Genomic DNA, 24,462 nt, shown 5'->3' with positions numbered 1-24,462 from the left:
TCTTATATTTATTTAATTGAATTTAATTTAATACTATATAATTTTATTTTATTCAAATTTATTATTCTTTATTTTATTCTATTTTGTTCTATTTCAATTAATTTTATTTGGCTTCATTTTGTATTGTTTTATTTTATTAACAAAAAAAGTAGTACACAACATTTTTGCAACAAACAAAATGAATAAAAAGTCCAACTTGAATATTATTTGCTATTGTAAACAACAAAGCAATGAAAATGACACATTAAGTCTGATTACGTTCGCGACAGCGGCCACAAAGCAACATCTATTAAATTATTTTTACACATTTTATTATGAGGATCGTTATTTTCGGCGCGACAGAGCAGCACGACAATCAATCACGACTGCCGTGGTAGCCAGATTAAACCTAATTCTATTATTGGGTAGCGACAGTGATTGGCGTCCTCTTTATTTTGTCAGTAAAAACTAAAATAGAAGTAAAAAACAGATAATAAAAGCTAAAATCATTCTTTTGGGCGTTTTTTAAACATAATATATATGTTTTATAATTTTCGCTACTATTTGCTATAATTTATATTTGTAGGTGCCGCCTTCTAAGTTATCAAGTAGCCAATGATTGGTAACGGTTGTCGTCAGGCTTTGATTTATTGTGGTTGTGGTCTGTAGACACCGGGTTGAATGTAATCAGCCCTATTTACTCATATTTGCTGACTCTCACACTATAATTATTTCCATCAAAACATCTATGTACACCAGCGGTCACCAAAATTGAACTGTGGCTGTGTTAGTAAGAGTAACATCATAGCGGTTCAACCGTCGATAAAAATCTAACGACGTAGGACGTATGCACGTATGTTTGTTAACACTCAAAATAAAAACGTAAATATGCTATACAAATAAAATTTTATTGCTTGGGTCTAACAATAGATTTAAACAAAATACATATATTGCTAGTATATAATAAAAAGCACATTACGCGCATGGGAGTTTGTTTGCAAAATATCTGTTTGAAAACGCGCAAATAAACGATATCTTCCGCTGATTTTACTACTCTGCTTGTTCAGCGAATAATAAAGGCCGTGACACAATGACATTTTTCATATAGATGCGTTTAACACAAGCTTATGCATTCCAATAACATCGCCACAATCAACCAAGATGTTGCGTTTGTAAATATGAAGGAACTTCAGACGTGGCAATTGAAGTTTATTACGCCTTTCCCATTCACATACAAAATTTCGCGAAGCACTGTTATAGACATTGTCCCTATACAACAAAAATACTTACCAACATATTTTGTGTCGCATTCGATTGCTATATTGCAGTTTTTAATTGCGAAAAATGTTAGAAAATTTACCAACCAGTGGCAAAAATAATTTCACTTGCAAAGTGTGCCAACACCCTTAGCCAAAGCAAATGTCAAATTCTTCTTCTTATGATTTGCTTGGAACAAAATTTTCAATATCAGATGGCGCCAGAGTCGCTCACTCTACCATTCTCCAAAAAAATACATGCAATCTACTCATAATGCATAAGCAAGTGTTAAACTCATCTATATGAAAAACTGCCTATGTGTCGGAGCTATAAACGAAAGAGAATTATAATGTGTTTGAAGTGAGTGCGGATAATTATTTCACTAGCTGGCGACGACTGATATATACTCAGTCGCCACAATAAACCAAGATGTCGCGTTTATAAATAGGAAGGAACTTCAGACTTGGCAATTGAAGTTTAATTCGCCTTGCCCATTCACATACAAAATTTCGCGATGTACTGTTATAAACATTGTCCCTATACAACAAAAGTACTTGCTAACATATTTTGTGTTGTATTAATTTGTTATATTGCAGTTTTTAATTGCGAAAAATGTTAGAAAAGTTACCAACGGGTGGGAAAAATAATTTCGTTTGCAAAGTGTGCCAGCACTCTTAGCCATAGCAAACGTCAAATTCTTCTTCTTATGCTTTGCTTGCAACTAAAGCTGCAAGAAAGTTTTCTGATCTAATGCTTACTATTGAAAAGAATGAAAATCGCTACCCCGTGTATCAGCTGATTTTCACAAACGCAGCAATTTCAACTTTCTTCGCCTAAAATTTGTGAAGTTACAAAATTCAATTGTCACGATCAGCTGGTTCAAGAGGAAATTGCCCCACCGTGATTTTATGTAGGGTAAAAATTTAACAGTTGTGCGTTGCGAGCAGTCACAATTTTCACAAACGAACGAAATACCCCGTAAACGTGTTATCTGCTTTTTAGAATAGAACAAAATAAGTTTTCAACCCTTGCGCAGCGTACGAAAAGCGTAACACTTCTTCCAGAAAAGAAAACGCTAATAGTTATTCTTTTGTAATAAAAAGAGGTTAAAAATAATAATTTTCTTCAAGTCGATTTTTCATTATTTTTCTTTCAAACATGTACCAATATCCGCGAATAATTGGCCTTTCGAGCGCTTATTTTTGATTACTCCATTCTTAACCTTTGATGAGAAATTTTATTTCGAGAGAAAATTTTTTTTTGATTTACGCATGTGCGCCATCCCAAACTAAAGTGGTTAACTTGTGGAAATTAAACGAAATGCAAAAATATTTGTGTGTGTGCAAAAACAAGCTTAACTTGGCGTATAGGTTATTCGTAATCCACTAAAACCTCCTTTCAATTTAGGCAATAATGTGGAAAGTACATTGAGGGCGGCAGTTTGCGGGGTTGACATGGTCGTTAATGTTGATTTGATGCACTCAAACTGAGTAAATGTTCATATTAATGTAAAGCATATGCTATTTTTCCTTTAAATTAAGTTTATTTCAATTAAAAGTGAGCACTTTTGCTTACTGCTGCACATGTACTAACATACGTACATAAGTATATATATGTATATGTACATAATACGGATGTGGCGGAAGTCATTAGCCGCAATCGGATTTTTATACTCAGTTGAGCAGAGCTCACAGAGTATATTAAGTTTGATTGGATAACGGTTGGTTGTACATATATAAAGGAATCGAGATAGATATAGACTTCCATATATCAAAATAATCAGGATCGAAAAAAAATTTGATTGAGCCATGTCCGTCCGTCCGTCCGTCCGTCCGTCCGTCCGTTAACACGATAACTTGAGTAAATTTTGAGGTATCTTGATGAAATTTGGTATGTAGGTTCCTGAGCACTCATCTCAGATCGCTATTTAAAATGAACGATATCGGACTATAACCACGCCCACTTTTTCGATATCGAAAATTTCGAAAAACCGAAAAAGTGCGATAACTCATTACAAAAGACAGATAAAGCGACGAAACTTGGTAGATGGGTTGACGTTATGACGCAGAATAGAAAATTAGTAAGATTTTGGACAATGGGCGTGGCACCGCCCACTTTTACAAGAAGGTAATTTAAAAGTTTTGCAAGCTGTAATTTGGCAGTCGTTGAAGATATCATGATGAAATTTGGCAGGAACGTTACCACTATTACTCTATATGTGCTAAGTAAAAATTAGCAAAATTGGATGAAGAACACGCCCACTTTTTAAAAAAAAAATTTTTTAAATTCAAATTTTAACAAAAAATTTAATATCTTTACTGTATATAAGTAAATTAAGTCAAAATTCAACTCCAGTAATGATATGATGCAACAAAATACAAAAATAAAAGAAAATTTCAAAATGGGCGTGGCTCCGCCCATTTTCATTTAGTTTGTCTAGAATACTTTTATTGCCATAAGTCGAACAAAAATTTACCAATCCTTCTCAAATTTGGTAGGAGCATAGATTCTATGACGGTAACTGTTCTCTGTGAAAATGGGCGAAATCGGTGGAAGCCACGCCCAGTTTTTATACACAGTCCACCGTCTGTCCTTCCGCTCGGCCATTAACACAATAACTTGAGCAAAATCCGATATATCTTCACTAAACTTAGCCCACGTACTTACCTGAGCTCGCTTTTTCTTGGTATAAAAAATGGGCGAAATCTGACCATAACCACGCCCACTTTATCGATATCGAAAATTACGAAAAATGAAAAAAATGCCATAATTCTATACCAAATACGAAAAAAGTGATGAAACATGGTAACTGGATTGGTTTATTGACGCAAAATATAACTTTGTAAAAAACTTTGTAAAATGGGTGTGACACCTACCATATTAAGTAGAAGAAAATGAAAAAGTTCTACAAGGCGAAATCAACAGCCCTTGGAATCTTGGCAGGAATACTGTTAGTGGTATTGCATGTATAAATAAATTAGCAGTACCCGACAGATGATTTTCTGGATCACCTGGTCCACATTTTGGTCGATATCGCGAGAACGCCTTCACATATACATCTAAGGGCCACTCGCTTTTAAAACCCTCATTAATACCTTTAATTTGATATCCATATCGTACAAAAACATACCAGAGTCACCCCTGTCCCACCCTAATGGCGATATCTCGAAAAGGCGTCCACCTATAGACCTAGTGTCCACTCCCTCTTAAAATGCTCAGTAACACCTTTCGTTTGATACCCATATCGTACAAACATTCTAGAGTCACCCCTGGCCCACCCTAATGGCGATATCTCGAAAAGGCGTCCACCTATAGACCTAATGCCCACTCCCTCTTAAAATGCTCAGTAACAGCTTTCGTTTGATACCCATATCGTACAAACATTCTAGAGTCACCCCTGGCCCACCCTAATGGCGATATCTCGAAAAGGCGTCCACCTATAGACCTAGTGTCCACTCCCTCTTAAAATGCTCAGTAACACCTTTCGTTTGATACCCATATCGTACAAACACATTCTAGAGTCACCCTGGCCCACCCTAATGGCGATATCTCGAAAAGGCGTCCACCTATAGACCTAATGTCCACTCCCTCTTAAAATGCTCAGTAACACCTTTCGTTTGATACCCATATCGTACAAACATTCTAGAGTCACCCCTGGCCCACCCTAATGGCGATATCTCGAAAAGGCGTCCACCTATACACCTAATGTCCACTCCCTCTTAAAATGCTCAGTAACACTTTTCGTTTGATACCCATATCGTACAAACATTCTAGAGTCACCCCTGTCCCACCCTAATGGCGATATCTCGAAAAGGCGTCCACCTATAGACCTAATGCCCACTCCCTCTTAAAATGCTCAGTAACACCTTTCGTTTGATACCCATATCGTACAAACATTGTAGAGTCACACTTGGCCCACCCTAATGGCGATATCTCGAAAAGGCCTCCACCTATAGAACTAAGGATTACTCCCTTTTAAAATACTCATTACCACCTTTCATTTGATACCCATATCGTACAAACACATTCTAGAGTCACCCTGGCCCACCCTAATGGCGATATCTCGAAAAGGCGTCCACCTATAGACCTAATGCCCACTCCCTCTTAAAATGCTCAGTAACACCTTTCGTTTGATACCCATACCGTACAAACATTCTAGAGTCACCCTTGGTCCAGCTTTATGGCGATATCTCGAAAAGGCGTCCACCTATAGAACTAAGGATTACTCCCTTTTAAAATACTCTTTACCACCTTTCATTTGATACCCATATCGTACAAACACATTCTAGAGTCACCCTGGCCCACCCTAATGGCGATATCTCGAAAAGGCGTCCACCTATAGACCTAATGCCCACTCCCTCTTAAAATGCTCAGTAACACCTTTCGTTTGATACCCATATCGTACAAACATTCTAGAGTCACCCTTGGTCCACCTTTATGGCGATATCTCGAAAAGGCGTCCACCTATAGAACTAAGGATTACTCCCTTTTAAAATACTCCTTACCACCTTTCATTTGATACCCATATCGTACAAACACATTCTAGAGTCACCCCTGGCCCACCCTAATGGCGATATCTCGAAAAGGCGTCCACCTATAGACCTAATGCCCACTCCCTCTTAAAATGCTCAGTAACACCTTTCGTTTGATACCCATATCGTACAAACATTCTAGAGTCACCCCTGGCCCACCCTAATGGCGATATCTCGAAAGGGCGTCCACCTATAGACATAATGCCCACTCCCTCTTAAAATGCTCAGTAACACCTTTCGTTTGATGCACATATCGTACAAACACATTCTAGAGTCACCCCTGGCCCACCCTAATGACGATATCTCGAAAAGGCGTCCACCTATAGACCTCATGCCCACTCCCTCTTAAAATGCTCAGTAACACCTTTCGTTTGATACCCATACCGTACAAACATTCTAGAGTCACCCCTGGCCCACCCTAATGGCGATATCTCGAAAAGGCGTCCACCTATAGACCTAATGCCTACTCCCTCTTAAAATGCTCAGTAACACCTTTCATTTGATTCCCATATCGTACAAACATATTCTAGAGACACCCCTGGTCCACCTTTATGGCGATATCTCGAAACGGCGTTCACCTATGGAACTAAGGATCACTCCTTTTCAAAATACTCATTAACAGCTTTCATTTGATACCCATATCGTACAAACACATTATAGAATCACCCCTGGTCCACCTTAATGGGGACATCTCGAAAAGGCGTCCACCGATAGACCTAAGGCCCACTCCCTCTTAAAATGCTCAGTAACACCTTTCATTTGATACCCATATCGTACAAACAAATTCTAGAGTCAGCCCTGGTCTACCTTTATGGCGATATCCCTAAATGGCGTTCATCCATAGAACTATGGCCTACTCTCTCTTAAAATACTCTTTAATACCTTTCATTTGATACACATGTTATACAACCACATTCCAGGGTTACCCCAGATTGATTTTCCTTATTTTGTCTCCATAGCTCTCAACTGAGTATGTTATGTTCGGTTACACCCGAACTTAGCCTTCCTTACTTGTTCAAATTTACTTTATTGGAATCGGACCCGAAATCGGAAGTCGAAAAAGGATCAAATATATCTTGCTTAACATGTGGAGACAGACGAATCAAATAAGACCATTAAAATTAAAAAATTGTCCAACACTTTATAGTTTTTTAAAATAAAATTCATTCAGCTTACTACGGCCAACAACTTCCAATCCAAGGAATTAAACACCGCTTTAAAAAAACGTTGCTGCTGACCCATCGGATTTTCCAACGTTTCGGAATAGGAATGGAAGTTCTGTTTCATCGCATGTACATATATATGTGTGTATGTACATATGTATAGGTTAGATTGAACTGGCCGGTCCTTGCGGACCTCACATAGACTGAATGCGTCCGTAGTGTTACCAGAAGTTTGTTTTAACGACCAAACTGAAATAACCTATCAAAAACCAGGACCTATGTTATGAAATAACTCCGTCCTCTTGGCAAATACTAGAAGTTTCCTAGGACTTAAGCCACTTGCTGCTTCTAGATCTGACAGCTGTATCACTCCTAATAGCTGGAGCCTTAGCCTGGCAAGTACAGGGCACGAGCACAGAACGTGCTCGATCGTTTCCTCCTCCAACCCGCATTACATCTGCTATCACTGACCAAGCCTAATTTAAAGGCATGTGATGTCAGAAGGCAGAGTCCAGTCAGAATACCCGTCATGAGTCCACAGTCCTCTCTTTTTAATTATAGAAGCAACTTAATTAGTCTAAGGTTGTAAGACCTACACATAATCTTCGACATTTTGCAGCCCCGCTTTTGACTGACTTTCCTCCGTAGGCCGAGATACAGTAAGTACCTTCCAATCCCAACAACTCGAACGGATTTTATGTGTATATCTACGACTTAGGATAATTTCGCATGCACTACACGGTTAGAAATTTGAGTTACATTTTAAAAAATTCATCGGTTTAAGCAATCTCCAAACTTATTTTTTCCTAAATTTAAAACCTCTCGATTTACTATACTATGTTTTCCAATTTCAGCGGGCTTAAATTCCAAACATGATTGAATAATACGTCTAAAAAGTATGTATATTGGAATGATTTCCCGTCATCCCTCGTCAAATTTGGTTTGGAGACAAACCGATTGGGCGCCATCATCAGAGTTATTTTTCGTTCTTAGTAAATTAAGAACATTAATTGCGAAATAATGCTGCTTCCAGAAAAGTTATACTTCTTTAAAATAGGTGTAATTCACTGTGGGCAACTTTCAAAAAACGATCAAGTTGCTTATTTTCAACTATCCAATCAAGACATAGAAAATAAAATATATGTGGCAGTTATATGCAATGTGAAATTTTTTGTTTTTTACTTTTTTATAAAACAGTATCCAAAAATACATATAACTCTCTGGGACTGGGACTAGAACTGGTACTAAGACTGGGAATAATGGATGGAGAAGAATAAAGAGAACTAGAGAGAACAAAAACGAAAGAAGAAGGAAAAGACGGAGAAAGAAATAGAGTTAGACGAAGAGAGGGATATTTTGCTAGATGGAGCCGGGGAGGGAGGCAGAGAGAAAAGAAGGAATGGAAAAGACGGGCAGGGCGAAAGAGGCTCAAGGAGTGGAGAGGAGAGGAGAGGAGAGGAGAGGAGAGGAGAGGAGAGGAGAGGAGAGGAGAGGAGGGGAGAGGAGAGGAGAGGAGAGGAGAGGAGAGGAGAGGAGAGGAGAGGAGAGGAGAGGAGCGAGAGTAAGAGGTAAATGGTCCTTAAAGTTATGCAGATAGAGCAGGACAACGTCTGCCGCGTCCGCTAGTATTGTATATACTTGTTTTAAAAAAACAAAAAAACTTTTCCGAAAGTATCCTGTTCTACTATCATGCTGCTTAGCAGATTATAATTGAATATTTAATTGAATATATTGTAAAAAATTACGGGATAATCCATTTCCTGTCGAGATATTTTTTTAGTTTTCACTTCGTTTTTTTATTCTCTCTGTTCTATCAATTTTTTAATACGGGGACATATCGAATTTGGCTTTTCCTACCAAATTAGTAAAAAAGTAGCAAGGAGCGTCCCTACTACTTAAAAGTCATTACTAGGGCTGTGAACTGCATCCGGATTTTCCAACTATCCCGATAACCCGGATATTCGAATTACCGGATAGCGAAGCAAAAAATCCGGCTATCCGGATTCATAAACGGGAAATCCGGATATCCGCTGTTCGGCTATCCGGATACGTAAACGGAAAATCCGGATATCCGTATTTCCGGATACTCGAATATAAAGGTTGAATATCTGCATATCAGAATTGAACGAAACAAACATCGAACAATTTTTCAACTATCCGGATAACCGGATATTCGAATTATCGGATAGCTAAGCAAAAAATCCGGCTATCCTGATTCATAAATGGAAAATCCGGATATCCGCTGTTCGGCTATCCGGATACGTAAACGGAAAATCCGGATACCCGTATGTCCGGATACTCGAATATAAAAGTTGAATATCTGCATATCAGAATTGAACGAAGCAAACATCGAAAAATTATTCACAAAATATGTTTGTAGATTATTAAATTAACGTCAAAAATTAAAAAGCAAATACTTTACAAACAAGTGAAAATAAGAAGCGTGCCATTTGTTTATATTGTGAAAAAACGCTGTTAATTGATTTAAATGCCCCACGAATTTACTGTTATTAATGTTAAATTAACATATATGGTAATTCACTTTTTTGCTTTCACTGGATATCCAAAAATACGGTTATTAACCGAATCTTCCTAAATCCGGATATCCGGATAGTTTCACAAACGAATATTAACCGGATATCTATGCCATCGGGATTTTATCCGTGTCAACGGATATCCGTATGGATATCCGGATATTCGAATATGCAGATAGTCCCATCCATAGTCATTACTGCATTATGAGGGCCGTCAAATTTTTTTCTTGTACCACTGACTTCACCTGTTTCGCATCATATAATGGCAGATATTTTTGGAGATTTTTATAGCCAAAAGAGAATAAGATACAGACCAAAATTTATTATTATTTAAAATTTTTAGATTGAAAGGTGGGCTTTAACTCAAAATTAAAAAAAAGCTGCTTTGTAGTAATTATCAAACTAAAAAAAATATTTTGTTGTACCCAGCGTGTACTTGTACACAAGGTTATTTACTATAACTTTGCTTAGATAACGGTAGTACGCATTGTGGATACAACAAGTGTGATATCTTATCCGTCAACTGCCTGACATGATGTTCAATATGGCTACTTTTTAGCATTTTGGCAGCGTTTAGACAGGGTGTTCAATATTGCGGAAAATGGGGCCGGAAATATTCAGCGGGTGATAGAAAGAGAAATGAAATTCGATATGTAATCAGTGCACGGACTTTACCACTTTATTGGTAGATCTACCAACTGTTTAGCCAATTTTCATTTCCTACCACTTCTACCACTAAAGCCCAAAAATCTACCAACATTTCAATATACATATTCGCATTGAAACCAAATATTGCGATCATTAGGTATATAATAATTTTGCCATTTCTTTCAAACGAAGATTACATTTATTACGGTTTTTATTTTGAAAAGTTTGTGTACGAATTCAAACAAGAAATAAATTTATTTAATAATTTGGGAAAAATTTAAACAACGCGGCATCAGGACGGACAAGGCGACAGCTGTTTCGATTACAACAACTGAGGCATGACGCACCTGAATGCGTTTGTAACCATTTCAACTATCGTAGGAGTGCGGGTTCGAATCCCACTCCCGGGAGAAAAGGCTTTGAAGAGATTTCCAAGGTATAATCGAAACAGCGGCCACCGTGGTGTGATGGTAGCGTGCTCCGCCTATCACGCCGTATGCCCTGGGTTCAACTCCCGGGCAAAGCAACATCAAAATTTTAGAAATAAGATTTTTCAATTAGAAGAAAATTTTTCTAAGCGGGGTCGCCCCTCGGCAGTGTCTGGCAAGCGCTCCGATTGTATTTCTGCCATGAAAAGCTCTCAGTGAAAACTCATCTGCCTTGCAGATGCCGTTCGGAGTCGGCATAAAACATGTAGGTCCCGTCCGGCCAATTTGTAGGGAAAAATCAAGAGGAGCACGACGCAAATTGGAAGAAAAGCTCGGCCTTAGATCTCTTCGGAGGTTATCGCGCCTTACATTTATTTTTATTTTTAATCGAAACAGCTGTCGCCTTGTCCATCCTGATGTCACGTTGTTTAAATTTTTCCCAAATTATTAAATAAATTATAAAATTAAAAATTGCTTGAAATAAATGTTTTCATAAATTTAAAGCAATACGGGCAATCCCCGATTAACTCATTCATAGAAATAAATTTGTTTATGAAATAAACGTGGTAAATGAGCACGCAAATATTTCTCTGCGCTATTTTCATCAGTTTTTTGTGAATAATTTTAAACGGAAATAAAAAAAGGTTTAAGTTATTTTGTGGCAGTATTCTTGACACATTGGAAAAATGTTGTTGTAATTAGACGTTTCGGTAAATTTTCGTCAGTATTTCAAGCTCGAAATGCAGCAAGCAAGTATCATATAGGCATAAGCTATGTATATACAAATTTACATGCATTTTTTCGTTTTGTTTACATGTTTTTTGAAAATTGTTATTTCCGTGACATGTGCTTTATTTGTTTTACAATAAAATATGAATTGTTTTGTACAAATATAAACTGCAGCTACTTCTTTCTTGGAAAAAAATCGACCAACTTCTACCACTATTTAAATTTTTCGTCTACCAACATTCTCTTTTTAAAAGTCCGTGCACTGTATGTAAGTTGACAATATTACGAAAAAGAGAAATTTAATAAAATTAAAAAAAAAAATGGGCGTGGCACCGCCCACATTCAAAGAAGAAACGTTTTAAGCCGTAACTCAAAAACCGCCGAAGATATCATAATTAATTTTGGCACTAAGATTGTTCTTGCTATATAACTTTGTGAAAATTTCAGAATCGTTTTGGCGACCATCCCCAATGTAAAAAAATCGATATCGAAAAATACAAAAAATTCAATAATTCATTACCAAAGGTAGATAAAATATGAGATTTGATGAGAATTGACTTTATGACGAAAACAAAAAAGATAAGTAAAATTTGGGCATTTATAAAAAGAAAATTTTAAAGTTTTGTAAGCCCTAAAATATAATATTGAGATTTGGTATGAAGGTTGTTCTTGTTATTTTACACCATGTGCTCAAAAATCGCATGTGCTTAAAAATCCTTGTTATTGCATACACCCTTTGTTAAAATTACCAAAATAGGTTGGCGAACAAAAAGTTTCAAAGTGTAATGGTAACAATGAAATCCACCCTGGTATTTTTCCTTGGTAGTGACATGGTGTAACTAAGTAACACATTTTTAACATTTTTGAAAATGGGCGTGTTTTTAGGTAATCTTTCTACGATACTATTATTGCCATTAATCGAAAATTGGTTTAAGGTATTTTCGTATGCTTTCACTTAGTTGATGGGCTTATCTGAACCAAAATATTGTGACGAATACTAGCAACACTAAGGGATAATATCATCTCTAAGCCGATGCTAAGAAGTTACTTGTATGCACATCAATAAACCAATCATTATGTCTACATGTATGTACGTACACGCAGCGGAGAAGAGACGCACAAACACATGCAGATATCGTATCTGAGATGCTCCCAAAGGTATGCAAATATAATTGTGCTCATTTTGAAAGAATGGAACAATGCATCAATAAATACTGGGAAAGTAATGAAACTTAGCGGGTGGATTAACCTTATGGCGCAAAATAAAAATGTAGACAAATTTTTTAGAGAAGAAAACTTCAAAAACTTGTAAGCCGTAAATCAGAAGCCGTTAGTGGTACTTTGAAATTTTTTCAGATTTATGGTTCTATTTCTGGATTATATTTAGACCTGAGGAAAATTCGTTAACGACCACGCCATTTAAAAAAATGTTTTAAGTTCTATCTATCAAAAAATTGGCAGTATATTTATGACACCTAACTGCAAAGTATGATGATTTTAAAAAAATTTAAAATGGTCCTGGTCCGCTCATTTCAACTAAGCTCTTTTAACTTTTAGTATCAAACTGGAACAAAATGCAATTAAATTTAACGCGATTTGGTGGGAACATTGTTTCTTTGACAATAACTGTTTTATAGCTGCTTACGGAAGAAGACATTTGCGTGTATGTAGGTAGTGTGTTCCAGCCTTTTACATCATTGAATGGTGTTGACATTTTTCTTTACATGTATTTTTAATATATGTATTGTAACGAATTTACTTGCAATCCTTTTATTTGCAACCCTCTGCTAAGTTCGAATCACTAAACTGTTGAATAAATAACTCCAATATTGAATAATGGAAAAATGGCCTTTATTAAAATACTTCACAATAACACACAAACTGTACAACGAATAGCTTAATAACCAAACTGATAGCTTAAAGGAAACTGACTTTCAAAATAATACTGTTATTGCTCGCTAGATATCGTCTTAGTCGTAACTGCTTGACAACTCAAATCAAACTGAATTCCAGCGCCTCTACATCTGTCGTCTTTTATACTCTTTGACTTTAACATTCGCAGCTTCTAGGCGCTTCCAGAATCTACTAGTCCCTTAGCTCACAAACATCTCAGCTGTAACTACAATTGGAAAATTTTATAGTTTTTCTTATTGCATACTTATAGGAGTATCTCAGATATATGCATGTATTTGTGCATTGACTCTCCGCTGCTCGTATACGTACATGGTACATATATGTAGACGCAGTTATTGTTTCGTTTATGTAGATACATAATGATTGAATTATTGATGTGCATTCACGTTACTGCTTAGCATCGGCTTAGAGCTGGCAGCACTCCTTAGTTTTGCTAATATTCGTAACACTGCCCTCCACCTAAGTCTGATCGTCCCGATCAGACAAATCTCTCGATCTAAACGCTGCTAGCATCACCAAATGTACCATTCTTCTACTTCGTGGTTTCTCAACGCTTTGTATGCGGTAGATGGTATCACTGATCTTCTTCACAACATTGTACGGGCCTTCCCAACTGCACCGCAATTTGGATGGAACACCTTTCCGTCGGTGAGGGTTGTATAACCGTACCAAATCTCCCGCCACGAAACGTTTCGAATTATTGTTCTCATGGTACCTGTGTTTGATCGTACTACTCAATACCCTGGTTCGTTCCTTCACACTCTGTTGTTTGGCCGATGAACTACTTCGTAGAGCTTGCGCTGGACGGATTTGCTTTGCATAATCAGTATCATTCCCACGTTTCCCCACAGTAGTGTGCTCTGGCTTGAAACTACCCTCGCATTCTTTCTCGGTAATTCGTTTCTTCTTTTTCCTGCGTCTTTTAGGTTTTTTCAATGCCAGTGTTTCTCTCACAGGTACTTTTGATTTTGATTTACCTTTGCCTTTGACTTTCATGGTCTTTGTCGAGTCTTTTCAACCAGCACCCGATTACTGCTGAACGCTTTTTCCAAACTAAAGTTAAGTGGTATGTCCTGGTTCTTATAGCGCATAATTTTTCTCCCCATATCGATCCTGATGTCATGGTCAACCAAGAAGTCCACTCCCAATATGACTTCATCAACGATCTCCGCGACAACGAATTTGTGTAGAACCATGACTTTTCCAATTAATACCTCACATAACACTTCGCCTTGGACTTGATTATACTCGCCTGTGACCGTACGCAACCTTGTTCCAGGTAATGACTTTACTCTCCTGTAGACCAAATCAGATCGAATTAAGGAATGAGATGCCCCCGTATCTACAGTCAGTACACGCTCTTTACCATCCACATTCCCTCTGATGGTAAGACTGCTTGATTTCCTTCCAATCTGCGACACAGATATCACAGGACATTCAGTAGCCGGAGCAAGTTTTCGTTCTTTACATCCGACACGTTCTTGCTTATTTCCGCCAGCTTTGCGTTTACGGCCACCCACATTGTTGGAACTATTAGGAACAAGATCGCAATGACGTGCAATGTGACCTGGGTTGCTGCACTTGAAACATTTATTAACTCCGGCATCCTTCTATAGAGATCCCTTCGGTGCTTCCAAAATTGCGTCTACCCAGTCTGGCTTTTCCACTTCCACGCGATGAGCTTTGTACGCTGGCTTACTCAAAAGCGAGGATGTTTCCTGAGTGAGCGCATGCGATACCGTTTCAGCAAATGTTAGTTTTGGATTCGCATATGTAGCCCGCTTCGTTTCCACATCTCGTATGCCATTTATGAAACTCTGGATTTTTACCCTTTCAGTGTATTCCACGGGTGCGTCCGCATTTGCGAGATGAGCCAATCTTTCAACATCCGTGGCAAACTCCTGCAAAGTCTCATTCGCTCTTTGGTGACGGTTTTGCAACTCAATTTGGAATATCTGTTTCCTATGCTCGCTTCCATAACGTCTCTCAACAGTGGTCATTAACGCTTCATAGTTGTTCCGCTCTCCTTCGGGAATCGTCTGTAGGATTTCGGCTGCAGGCCCTTTCAATGCCACGAATAGAGCTGCGACTTTATCTTCAGCATTCCAGTTGTTCACTGCTGCGGTCTTCTCATACTGTAGCTTAAAGACCTGGAAAGGCAAAAAACCGTCAAAGGATGGAGGTTTTACCTTTGGATTGCTTGCTGAAACAGCTGGGCGGTTTAATTGCAACTCTTGTATACGACCTCTCAAAGCATCTACCTCGGCTTCGATTTTTTCTTCAAACTGCGTTATTTTCTTGTCCATACGCGCTTCGAGTTTTGATGATATACGCGCCTCTTGCGCTTCGAGTTGTACTGTTATGCGTGCTTCTTGTTCTTTCAGTTGCGTCTCCATATTTGATGTAATCTTTGTTGACATTTCTGCCATACGCGTTTCTTGTGCTTCAATCTTCGATGTAATCTGTGTCGAAATTTCTGACATACGCGTTTCTTGTGTTTCAATCTTCGATATAATCTGTGTCGACATTTCCGACATACGCGTTTCTTGTGCTTCAATCTTCGATGTTATGCGTGTCTCCTGCGATTCCAATTGTGATGACATATATGCTTTCTGTTCTTCCAGTTGTGTAGAAACTTATGTTTCCTGTGCTTTAATCTTCGATGTTATGCGTGTCTCCTGCGATTCCAATTGAGATGCCACTGTCGATGTTTGAGCAGTTATTGCAGCCAATATCATGTTCAAGTCTGTGCTCGTAACTGTCTGCGAGGTTTCGTTTTTCTCTTCAAAGGCTTTGAACAGATTTCCAAGGTATAATCGAAACAGCTGTCGCCTTGTCCATCCTGATGTCACGTTGTTTAAATTTTTCCCAAATTATTAAATAAATTATAAAATTAAAAATTGCTTGAAATAAATGTTTTCATAAATTTAAAGCAATACGGGCAATCCCCGATTAACTCATTCATAGAAATAAATTTGTTTATGAAATAAACGTGGTAAATGAGCACGCAAATATTTCTCTGCGCTATTTTCATCAGTTTTTTGTGAATAATTTAAAACGGAAATAAAAAAAGGTTTAAGTAAATACCAAAGTGGGTTATTTTGTGGCAGTATTCTTGACACATTGGAAAAATGTTGTTGTAATTAGACGTTTCGGTAAATTTTCGTCAGTATTTCAAGCTCGAAATGCAGCAAGCAAGTATCATATAGGCATAAGCTATGTATATACAAATTTACATGCATTTTTTCGTTTTGTTTACATGTTTTTTGAAAATTGTTATTTCCGTGACATGTGCTTTATTTGTTTTACAATAAAATATGAATTGTTTTGTACAAATATAAACTGCAGCTACTTCTTTCTTGGAAAAAAATCGACCAACTTCTACCACTATTTAAATTTTTCGTCTACCAACATTCTCTTTTTAAAAGTCCGTGCACTGTATGTAAGTTGACAATATTACGAAAAAGAGAAATTTAATAAAATTAAAAAAAAAATGGGCGTGGCACCGCCGAAGATATCATAATTAAATTTGGCACTAAGATTGTTCTTGCTATATAACTTTGTGAAAATTTCAGAATCGTTTTGGCGACCATCCCCAATGTAAAAAAATCAATATCGAAGAACACAAAAAATTCAATAATTCATTACCAAAGGTAGATAAAATATGAGATTTGATGAGAATTGACTTTATGACGAAAACAAAAAAGATAAGTAAAATTTGGGCATTTATAAAAAGAAAATTTTAAAGTTTTGTAAGCCCTAAAATATAATATTGAGATTTGGTATGAAGGTTGTTCTTGTTATTTTACACAATGTGCTCAAAAATCGCATGTGCTTAAAAATCCTTGTTATTACATACACCCTTTGTGAAAATTACCAAAATAGGTTGGCGAACAAAAAGTTTCAAAGTGTAATGGTAACAATGAAATCCACCCTGGTATTTTTCCTTGGTAGTGACATGGTGTAACTAAGTAACACATTTTTAACATTTTTGAAAATGGGCGTGTTTTTAGGTAATCTTTCTACGATACTATTATTGCCATTAATCGAAAATTGGTTTAAGGTATTTTCGTATGCTTTCACTTAGTTGATGGGCTTATCTGAACCAAAATATTGTGACGAATACTAGCAACACTAAGGGATAATATCATCTCTAAGCCGATGCTAAGCAGTTACTTGTATGCACATCAATAAACCAATCATTATGTCTACATGTATGTACGTACACGCAGCGGAGAAGAGACGCACAAACACATGCAGATATCGTATCTGAGATGCTCCCAAAGGTATGCAAATATAATTGTGCTCATTTTGAAAGAATGGAACAATGCATCAATAAATACTGGGAAAGTAATGAAACTTAGCGGGTGGATTAACCTTATGGCGCAAAATAAAAATGTAGACAAATTTTGAAAAATGGGCGTGGCACAGCCCAGTTTTTAGAGAAGAAAACTTCAAAAACTTGTAAGCCGTAAATCAGAAGCCGTTAGTGGTACTTTGAAATTTTTTCAGATTTATGGTTCTATTTCTGGATTATATTTAGACCTGAGGAAAATTCGTTAACGACCACGCCATTTAAAAAAATGTTTTAAGTTCTATCTATCAAAAAATTGGCAGTATATTTATGACACCTAACTGCAAAGTATGATGATTTTAAAAAAATTTAAAATGGTCCTGGTCCGATCATTTCAACTAAGCTCGTTTAACTTTTAGTATCAAACTGGAACAAAATGCAATTAAATTTAACGCGATTTGGTGGGAACATTGTTTCTTTGACAATAACTGTTTTATAGCTGCTTACGGAAGAAGACATTTGCGTGTATGTAGGTAGTGTGTTCCAGCCTTTTACATCATTGAATGGTGTTGACATTTTTCTTTACATGTATTTTTAATATATGTATTGTAACGAATTTACTTGCAATCCTTTTATTTGCAACCCTCTGCTAAGTTCGAATCACTAAACTGTTGAATAAATAACTCCAATATTGAATAATGGAAAAATGGCCTTTATTAAAATACTTCACAATAACACACAAACTGTACAACGAATAGCTTAATAACCAAACTGATAGCTTAAAGGAAACTGACTTTCAAAATAATACTGTTATTGCTCGCTAGATATCGTCTTAGTCGTAACTGCTTGACAACTCAAATCAAACTGAATTCCAGCGCCTCTACATCTGTCGCCTTTTATACTCTTTGACTTTAACATTCGCAGCTTCTAGGCGCTTCCAGAATCTACTAGTCCCTTAGCTCACAAACATCTCAGCTGTAACTACAATTGCAAAATTTTATAGTTTTTCTCATTGCATACTTATAGGAGTATCTCAGATATATGCATGTATTTGTGCATTGACTCTCCGCTGCTCGTATACGTACATGGTACATATATGTAGACGCAGTTATTGTTTCGTTTATGTAGATACATAATGATTGAATTATTGATGTGCATTCACGTTACTGCTTAGCATCGGCTTAGAGCTGGCAGCACTCCTTAGTTTTGCTAATATTCGTAACACTGCCCTCCACCTAAGTCTGATCGTCCCGATCAGACAAATCTCTCGATCTAAACGCTGCTAGCATCACCAAATGTACCATTCTTCTACTTCGTGGTTTCTCAACGCTTTGTATGCGGTAGATGGTATCACTGATCTTCTTCACAACATTGTACGGGCCTTCCCAACTGCACCGAAATTTGGATGGAACACCTTTCCGTCGGTGAGGGTTGTATAACCGTACCAAATCTCCCGCCACGAAACGTTTCGAATTATTGTTCTCATGGTACCTGTGTTTGATCGTACTACTCAATACCCTGGTTCGTTCCTTCACACTCTGTTGTTTGGCCGATGAACTACTTCGTAGAGCTTGCGCTGGACGGATTTGCTTTGCATAATCAGTATCATTCCCACGTTTCCCCACAGTAGTGTGCTCTGGCTTGAAACTACCCTCGCTTTCTTTCTCGGTAATTCGTTTCTTCGTTTTCCTGCGTCTTTTCGGTTTTTTCAATGCCAGTGTTTCTCTCACAGGTACTTTTGATTTTGATTTACCTTTGCCTTTGACTTTCATGGTCTTTGTCGAGTCTTTTCAACCAGCACCCGATTACTGCTGAACGCTTTTTCCAAACTAAAGTTAAGTGGTATGTCCTGGTTCTTATAGCGCATAATTTTTCTCCCCATATCGATCCTGATGTCATGGTCAACCAAGAAGTCCACTCCCAATATGACTTCATCAACGATCTCCGCGACAACGAATTTGTGTAGAACCATGACTTTTCCAATTAATACCTCACATAACACTTCGCCTTGGACTTGATTATACTCGCCTGTGACCGTACGCAACCTTGTTCCAGGTAATGACTTTACTCTCCTGTAGACCAAATCAGATCGAATTAAGGAATGAGATGCCCCCGTATCTACAGTCAGTACACGCTCTTTACCATCCACATTCCCTCTGATGGTAAGACTGCTTGATTTCCTTCCAATCTGCGACACAGATATCACAGGACATTCAGTAGCCGGAGCAAGTTTTCGTTCTTTACATCCGACACGTTCTTGCTTATTTCCGCCAGCTTTGCGTTTACGGCCACCCACATTGTTGGAACTATTAGGAACAAGATCGCAATGACGTGCAATGTGACCTGGGTTGCTGCACTTGAAACATTTATTAACTCCGGCATCCTTCTGTAGAGATCCCTTCGGTGCTTCCAAAATTGCGTCTACCCAGTCTGGCTTTTCCACTTCCACGCGATGAGCTTTGTACGCTGGCTTACTCAAAAGCGAGGATGTTTCCTGAGTGAGCGCATGCGATACCGTTTCAGCAAATGTTAGTTTTGGATTCGCATATGTAGCCCGCTTCGTTTCCACATCTCGTATGCCATTTATGAAACTCTGGATTTTTACCCTTTCAGTGTATTCCACGGGTGCGTCCGCATTTGCGAGATGAGCCAATCTTTCAACATCCGTGGCAAACTCCTGCAAAGTCTCATTCGCTCTTTGGTGACGGTTTCCAACTCAATTTGGAATATCTGTTTCCTATGCTCGCTTCCATAACGTCTCTCAACAGTGGTCATTAATGCTTCATAGTTGTTCCGCTCTCCTTCGGGAATCGTCTGTAGGATTTCGGCTGCTGGCCCTTTCAATGCCACGAATAGAGCTGCGACTTTATCTTCAGCATTCCAGTTGTTCACTGCTGCGGTCTTCTCATACTGTAGCTTAAAGACCTGGAAAGGAAGAGAACCGTCAAAGGATGGAGTTTTTACCTTTGGATTGCTTGCTGAAACAGCTGGGCGGTTTAATTGCAACTCTTGTATACGACCTCTCAAAGCATCTACCTCGGCTTCGATTTTTTCTTCAAACTGCGTTATTTTCTTGTCCATACGCGCTTCGAGTTTTGATGATATACGCGCCTCTTGCGCTTCGAGTTGTACTGTTATGCGTGCTTCTTGTTCTTTCAGTTGCGTCTCCATATTTGTTGTAATCTTTGTCGACATTTCTGCCATACACGTTTCTTGTGCTTCAATCTTCGATGTAATCTGTGTCGAAATTTCTAACATACGCGTTTCTTGTGTTTCAATCTTCGATATAATCTGTGTCGACATTTCCGACATACGCGTTTCTTGTGCTTCAATCTTCGATGTTATGCGTGTCTCCTGCGATTCCAATTGTGATGACATATATGCTTTCTGTTCTTCCAGTTGTGTAGAAACTTATGTTTCCTGTGCTTTAATCTTCGATGTTATGCGTGTCTCCTGCGATTCCAATTGAGATGCCACTGTCGATGTTTGAGCAGTTATTGCAGCCAATATCATGTTCAAGTCTGTGCTCGTAACTGTCTGCGAGGTTTCGTTTTTCTCTTCAATTTTTGTTGCTGTTTCGTCCCCATCAGGATAAAAGACATACTCGTCCACATCAATTCCATGCGACTCCATTACCTCTCGTAGCCGTGCTTGAAGTTCGATCTTATTGCCGGTTGTATTTAATCCACGGTTCTTCATCTCCTTTTTCAGTTGCTGGATCTTCAATTCACTGAACTTTGCCATGTCCAAGTTGTATTCCCAATCTTCGGAATTTATTCAACAATTCCTCTTCTGACATCAATTGTAACGAATTTACTTGCAATCCTTTTATTTGCAACCCTCTGCTAAGTTCGAATCACTAAACTGTTGAATTAATAACTCCAATATTGAATAATGGAAAAATGGCCTTTATTAAAATACTTCACAATAACACTAAAACTGTGCAACGAAAAGCTTAATAATCAAACTGATAGCTTAAAGGAAACTGACTTTCAAAATAATACTGCTATTGCTCGCTGGATATCGTCTTAGTCGTAACTGCTTGACAACTCAAATCAAACTGAATTCCAGCGCCTCTACATCTGTCGCCTTTTATACTCTTTGACTTTAACATTCGCAGCTTCTAGGCGCTTCCAGAATCTACTAGTCCATTAGCTCTCAAACATCTCAGCTGTAACTACAATTGCACAATTTTATAGTTTTTCTCATTGCATACTTATAGGAGTATCTCAGATATATGCATGTGTTTGTGCATTGACTCTCCGCTGCTCGTATACGTACATGGTACATATACGTAGACGCAGTTATTGTTTCGTTTATGTAGATACATGATGATTGAATTATTGATGTGCATTCATGTCACTGCTTAGCATCGGCTTAGAGCTGGCAGCACTCCTTAGTTTTGCTAATATTCGTAACAGTACATATCAGAGAACATGCTGGGTATATTAAGTTCAGTTTAGCCCGAACTTAAACTTCCTCACTTGTTTGTATTTAATACCCGTATATTTATTCTTGAGTAGTTCCGGAATACTCCATTTCGAGTAAAAGACTATCTCGCTTCACTTTAGTCACCAAAACTTTCAACGGCTTTTGAAAACCTTCACTGGTTTTTGAATTACGATTGGAAAGATTTCAAATTGTCTAAAAATATATATTATATAAGTGGGTAGCGCCACGCCTAGTTTTTGAAATTTCACCAAATTTCTATTTTTCGACATAAGGTTAACTCACATAATTTGCATTGTATGTAGTGTATGTCATGGGCAACCCTCATGCAAATTCCAACTTGATATCTTCCGCTGCGTTTGATTTACCGTTTGAAAAACCTTAAAAATTTAAAGGTAAGCCTACATTTACCATTTTCCAAATATTTTCGTCATAAAGTGATTTTGGTAATGAAAAATCGCATAATTTAAGTTTTTTAATATTTCGATATCGAAAAATTGGGAGTGGTAATAACCCGATTTCGACCGTTTCCAACACCAATCTATGTGAGTTTAGAAAAGACAGTATACAAAAATTCGTAAATATATCTTAATTTTTGCTCAAGTTATTGTGTTAACGGACAGATAGAAATGGTTTAATCAAAATCTGTTTCTATGCTGATAATTTTGATGTAAGGAAATCTATATCCATATCGATTCCCTTATGTCATGTACTGCCGTTACAAAACCAATGTGTACAAGTACAAGCTGGGTATAAAAAAGAAATAATGGGATATTTTCTCATGTAACTACGATAACTTTTGAATACTTAGTTTGGCACGTTCTAACACGTTAAATTTATTTAAAGAAAAACTTTTCCGTAGACAATAGAAAATATTCTGTGAATGTGCCTGTATTAAGTTTTTGTCTAACCTATCACTAAACCATCTGACAATTTGTTTTGAATCATTTACCATCTGACTTTTCTTCTTATTTGTACTTTCTTGCTTACCATTTATTACGTTGAGCATCACGGTCACACTGGGGCTATTTGACGGGCTACATGTGTAATTGCCATTATCACGTTTTTTTGCTGATTCAATGATTAATGAGCCGGTCTGCATTTTTAAGACAAATAACAGTATTGGTATCAGCAAAGGTACCAGTGTATATAATATAAAGCCAATATGCCAGAGACAAAGTCGATGTCAATGTACAGCGTAATGATCACGATACCAAAATCCATATCAAATTGTTGTCACATTTGTTGTTGTGGCGTAAGAGAAAAATTATAAAAAGGAAATTGTATGAAATAATATAACGTAGAAATATGCTATTTAAATATGTAGGTATAAGAGGTAAATACACACATATATACAAATTATTCCATATCATATTTACTTATGTATGTATATCTGAACAATTTATTTGCCTGATAAATTTTTAAATTATTATTTAGAAGACAAACAAACTGAAAGGGAACTACCTCTACCGGGAATTGTCCTGGAACAAATAGTCTTAGAAGGAAGGAAGAGATTTTGCCGAATAACCGGGTTCCCGATAATAGGTACGAAAATAAACGCCGAACTGGGGACTTCAGGTTGATTCCGTTCCATGTCAGTAATATACAAAAGTATGAGCACTATTGTTGAATCTTTTCATTCTTCCCAAGGCGAATTCAGTACGGGATGTTGTTATCCCAACAGCTGATTGCTTCTTCTTGATTATTTGCCATACAGTGCCTTGTACTTTAATATGTCAGTTGATCAAAATCAATTAAAATTTCCTTTTGACTTGACACCCTTCTGCACGGCGAGTTGGCTGAAATCGCTTTGCCACCACCTCGTATGAATTCGCCTTGGCTCTTCTATACAAATTTAATTTTATAAGAATTTATTGAAGTTAACGAATTGAGAACTAATTCTCGAAGCTAACAAAAGCAGAGTAGTTTTCTAATAAACTGTTTTTTTCTCCGTTACTTTATGGTTAGCTAAAAGTCTGCCTGTAAAACTTACAAAAGTTGAAGAATTTTATTCTCCAATTATTTACTTCCGAATGACTTTGTATTTAACTGAAAATCAGCATATAAAATACTATTAGTGAGCCTAAGAAAATTAACCAATTGTTAAGAATTTTGTTCTTAACTGATTAATTTCCGCATCACTTTAGGGTTAACAAAAAGTCAAAGCAAATTATTACAAGCAGTTTGATTTCTGCATAACTTAGAGTTAGCATTAAACCGAGCTAGATAAATTGGCTTAGAATTAGTTTTTTGTGAGGCTGGCTGTGGCTTTCGTATATGGGATCTTAACCCTGCCTAACGAAAATATTTGCGAGTGCAACGAAAGCCCCAAAAAAAAAGTCCCCAAACACAAAATCCCCAAAGAAAAAAAAAATACCCAAACACATAATCCCCAAATTCAAAATCCCCAAAATCAAAATCCCCAAACACAAAATCCCAGTGCTGTGATAAACATCATGACCGTGTAAAAAATAGCAATATCTCTTTCCTCTTTCATTCATATTTATGTATGTATAACTATATATTCACGTTTTG

At 37.3% G+C, this 24,462-nt stretch overlaps 1 protein-coding gene across 4 annotated transcripts in view; it reads right to left on the bottom strand.

Moving 5' to 3' along the window:
- Window positions 1-24,462, bottom strand: part of dpr11 (defective proboscis extension response 11) — an 836,108-nt gene that overhangs the window by 136,309 nt on the left and 675,337 nt on the right. For all 4 annotated transcript variants that reach the window (XM_067761430.1, XM_067761403.1, XM_067761413.1 and 1 more), the window contains one exon: window positions 22,918-23,023. In XM_067761430.1, coding sequence (XP_067617531.1) covers window positions 22,918-23,023 — 106 coding nt within the window. The remainder of the gene's footprint in view (window positions 1-22,917; window positions 23,024-24,462) is intronic.

The sequence above is a fragment of the Eurosta solidaginis genome, chromosome 1 (assembly GCF_040869045.1).
Source record: "Eurosta solidaginis isolate ZX-2024a chromosome 1, ASM4086904v1, whole genome shotgun sequence".
In the NCBI taxonomy this organism is placed as follows: Eukaryota; Metazoa; Arthropoda; class Insecta; order Diptera; family Tephritidae; genus Eurosta; species Eurosta solidaginis.
This window is presented reverse-complemented; position numbering and strand designations above follow the sequence as displayed.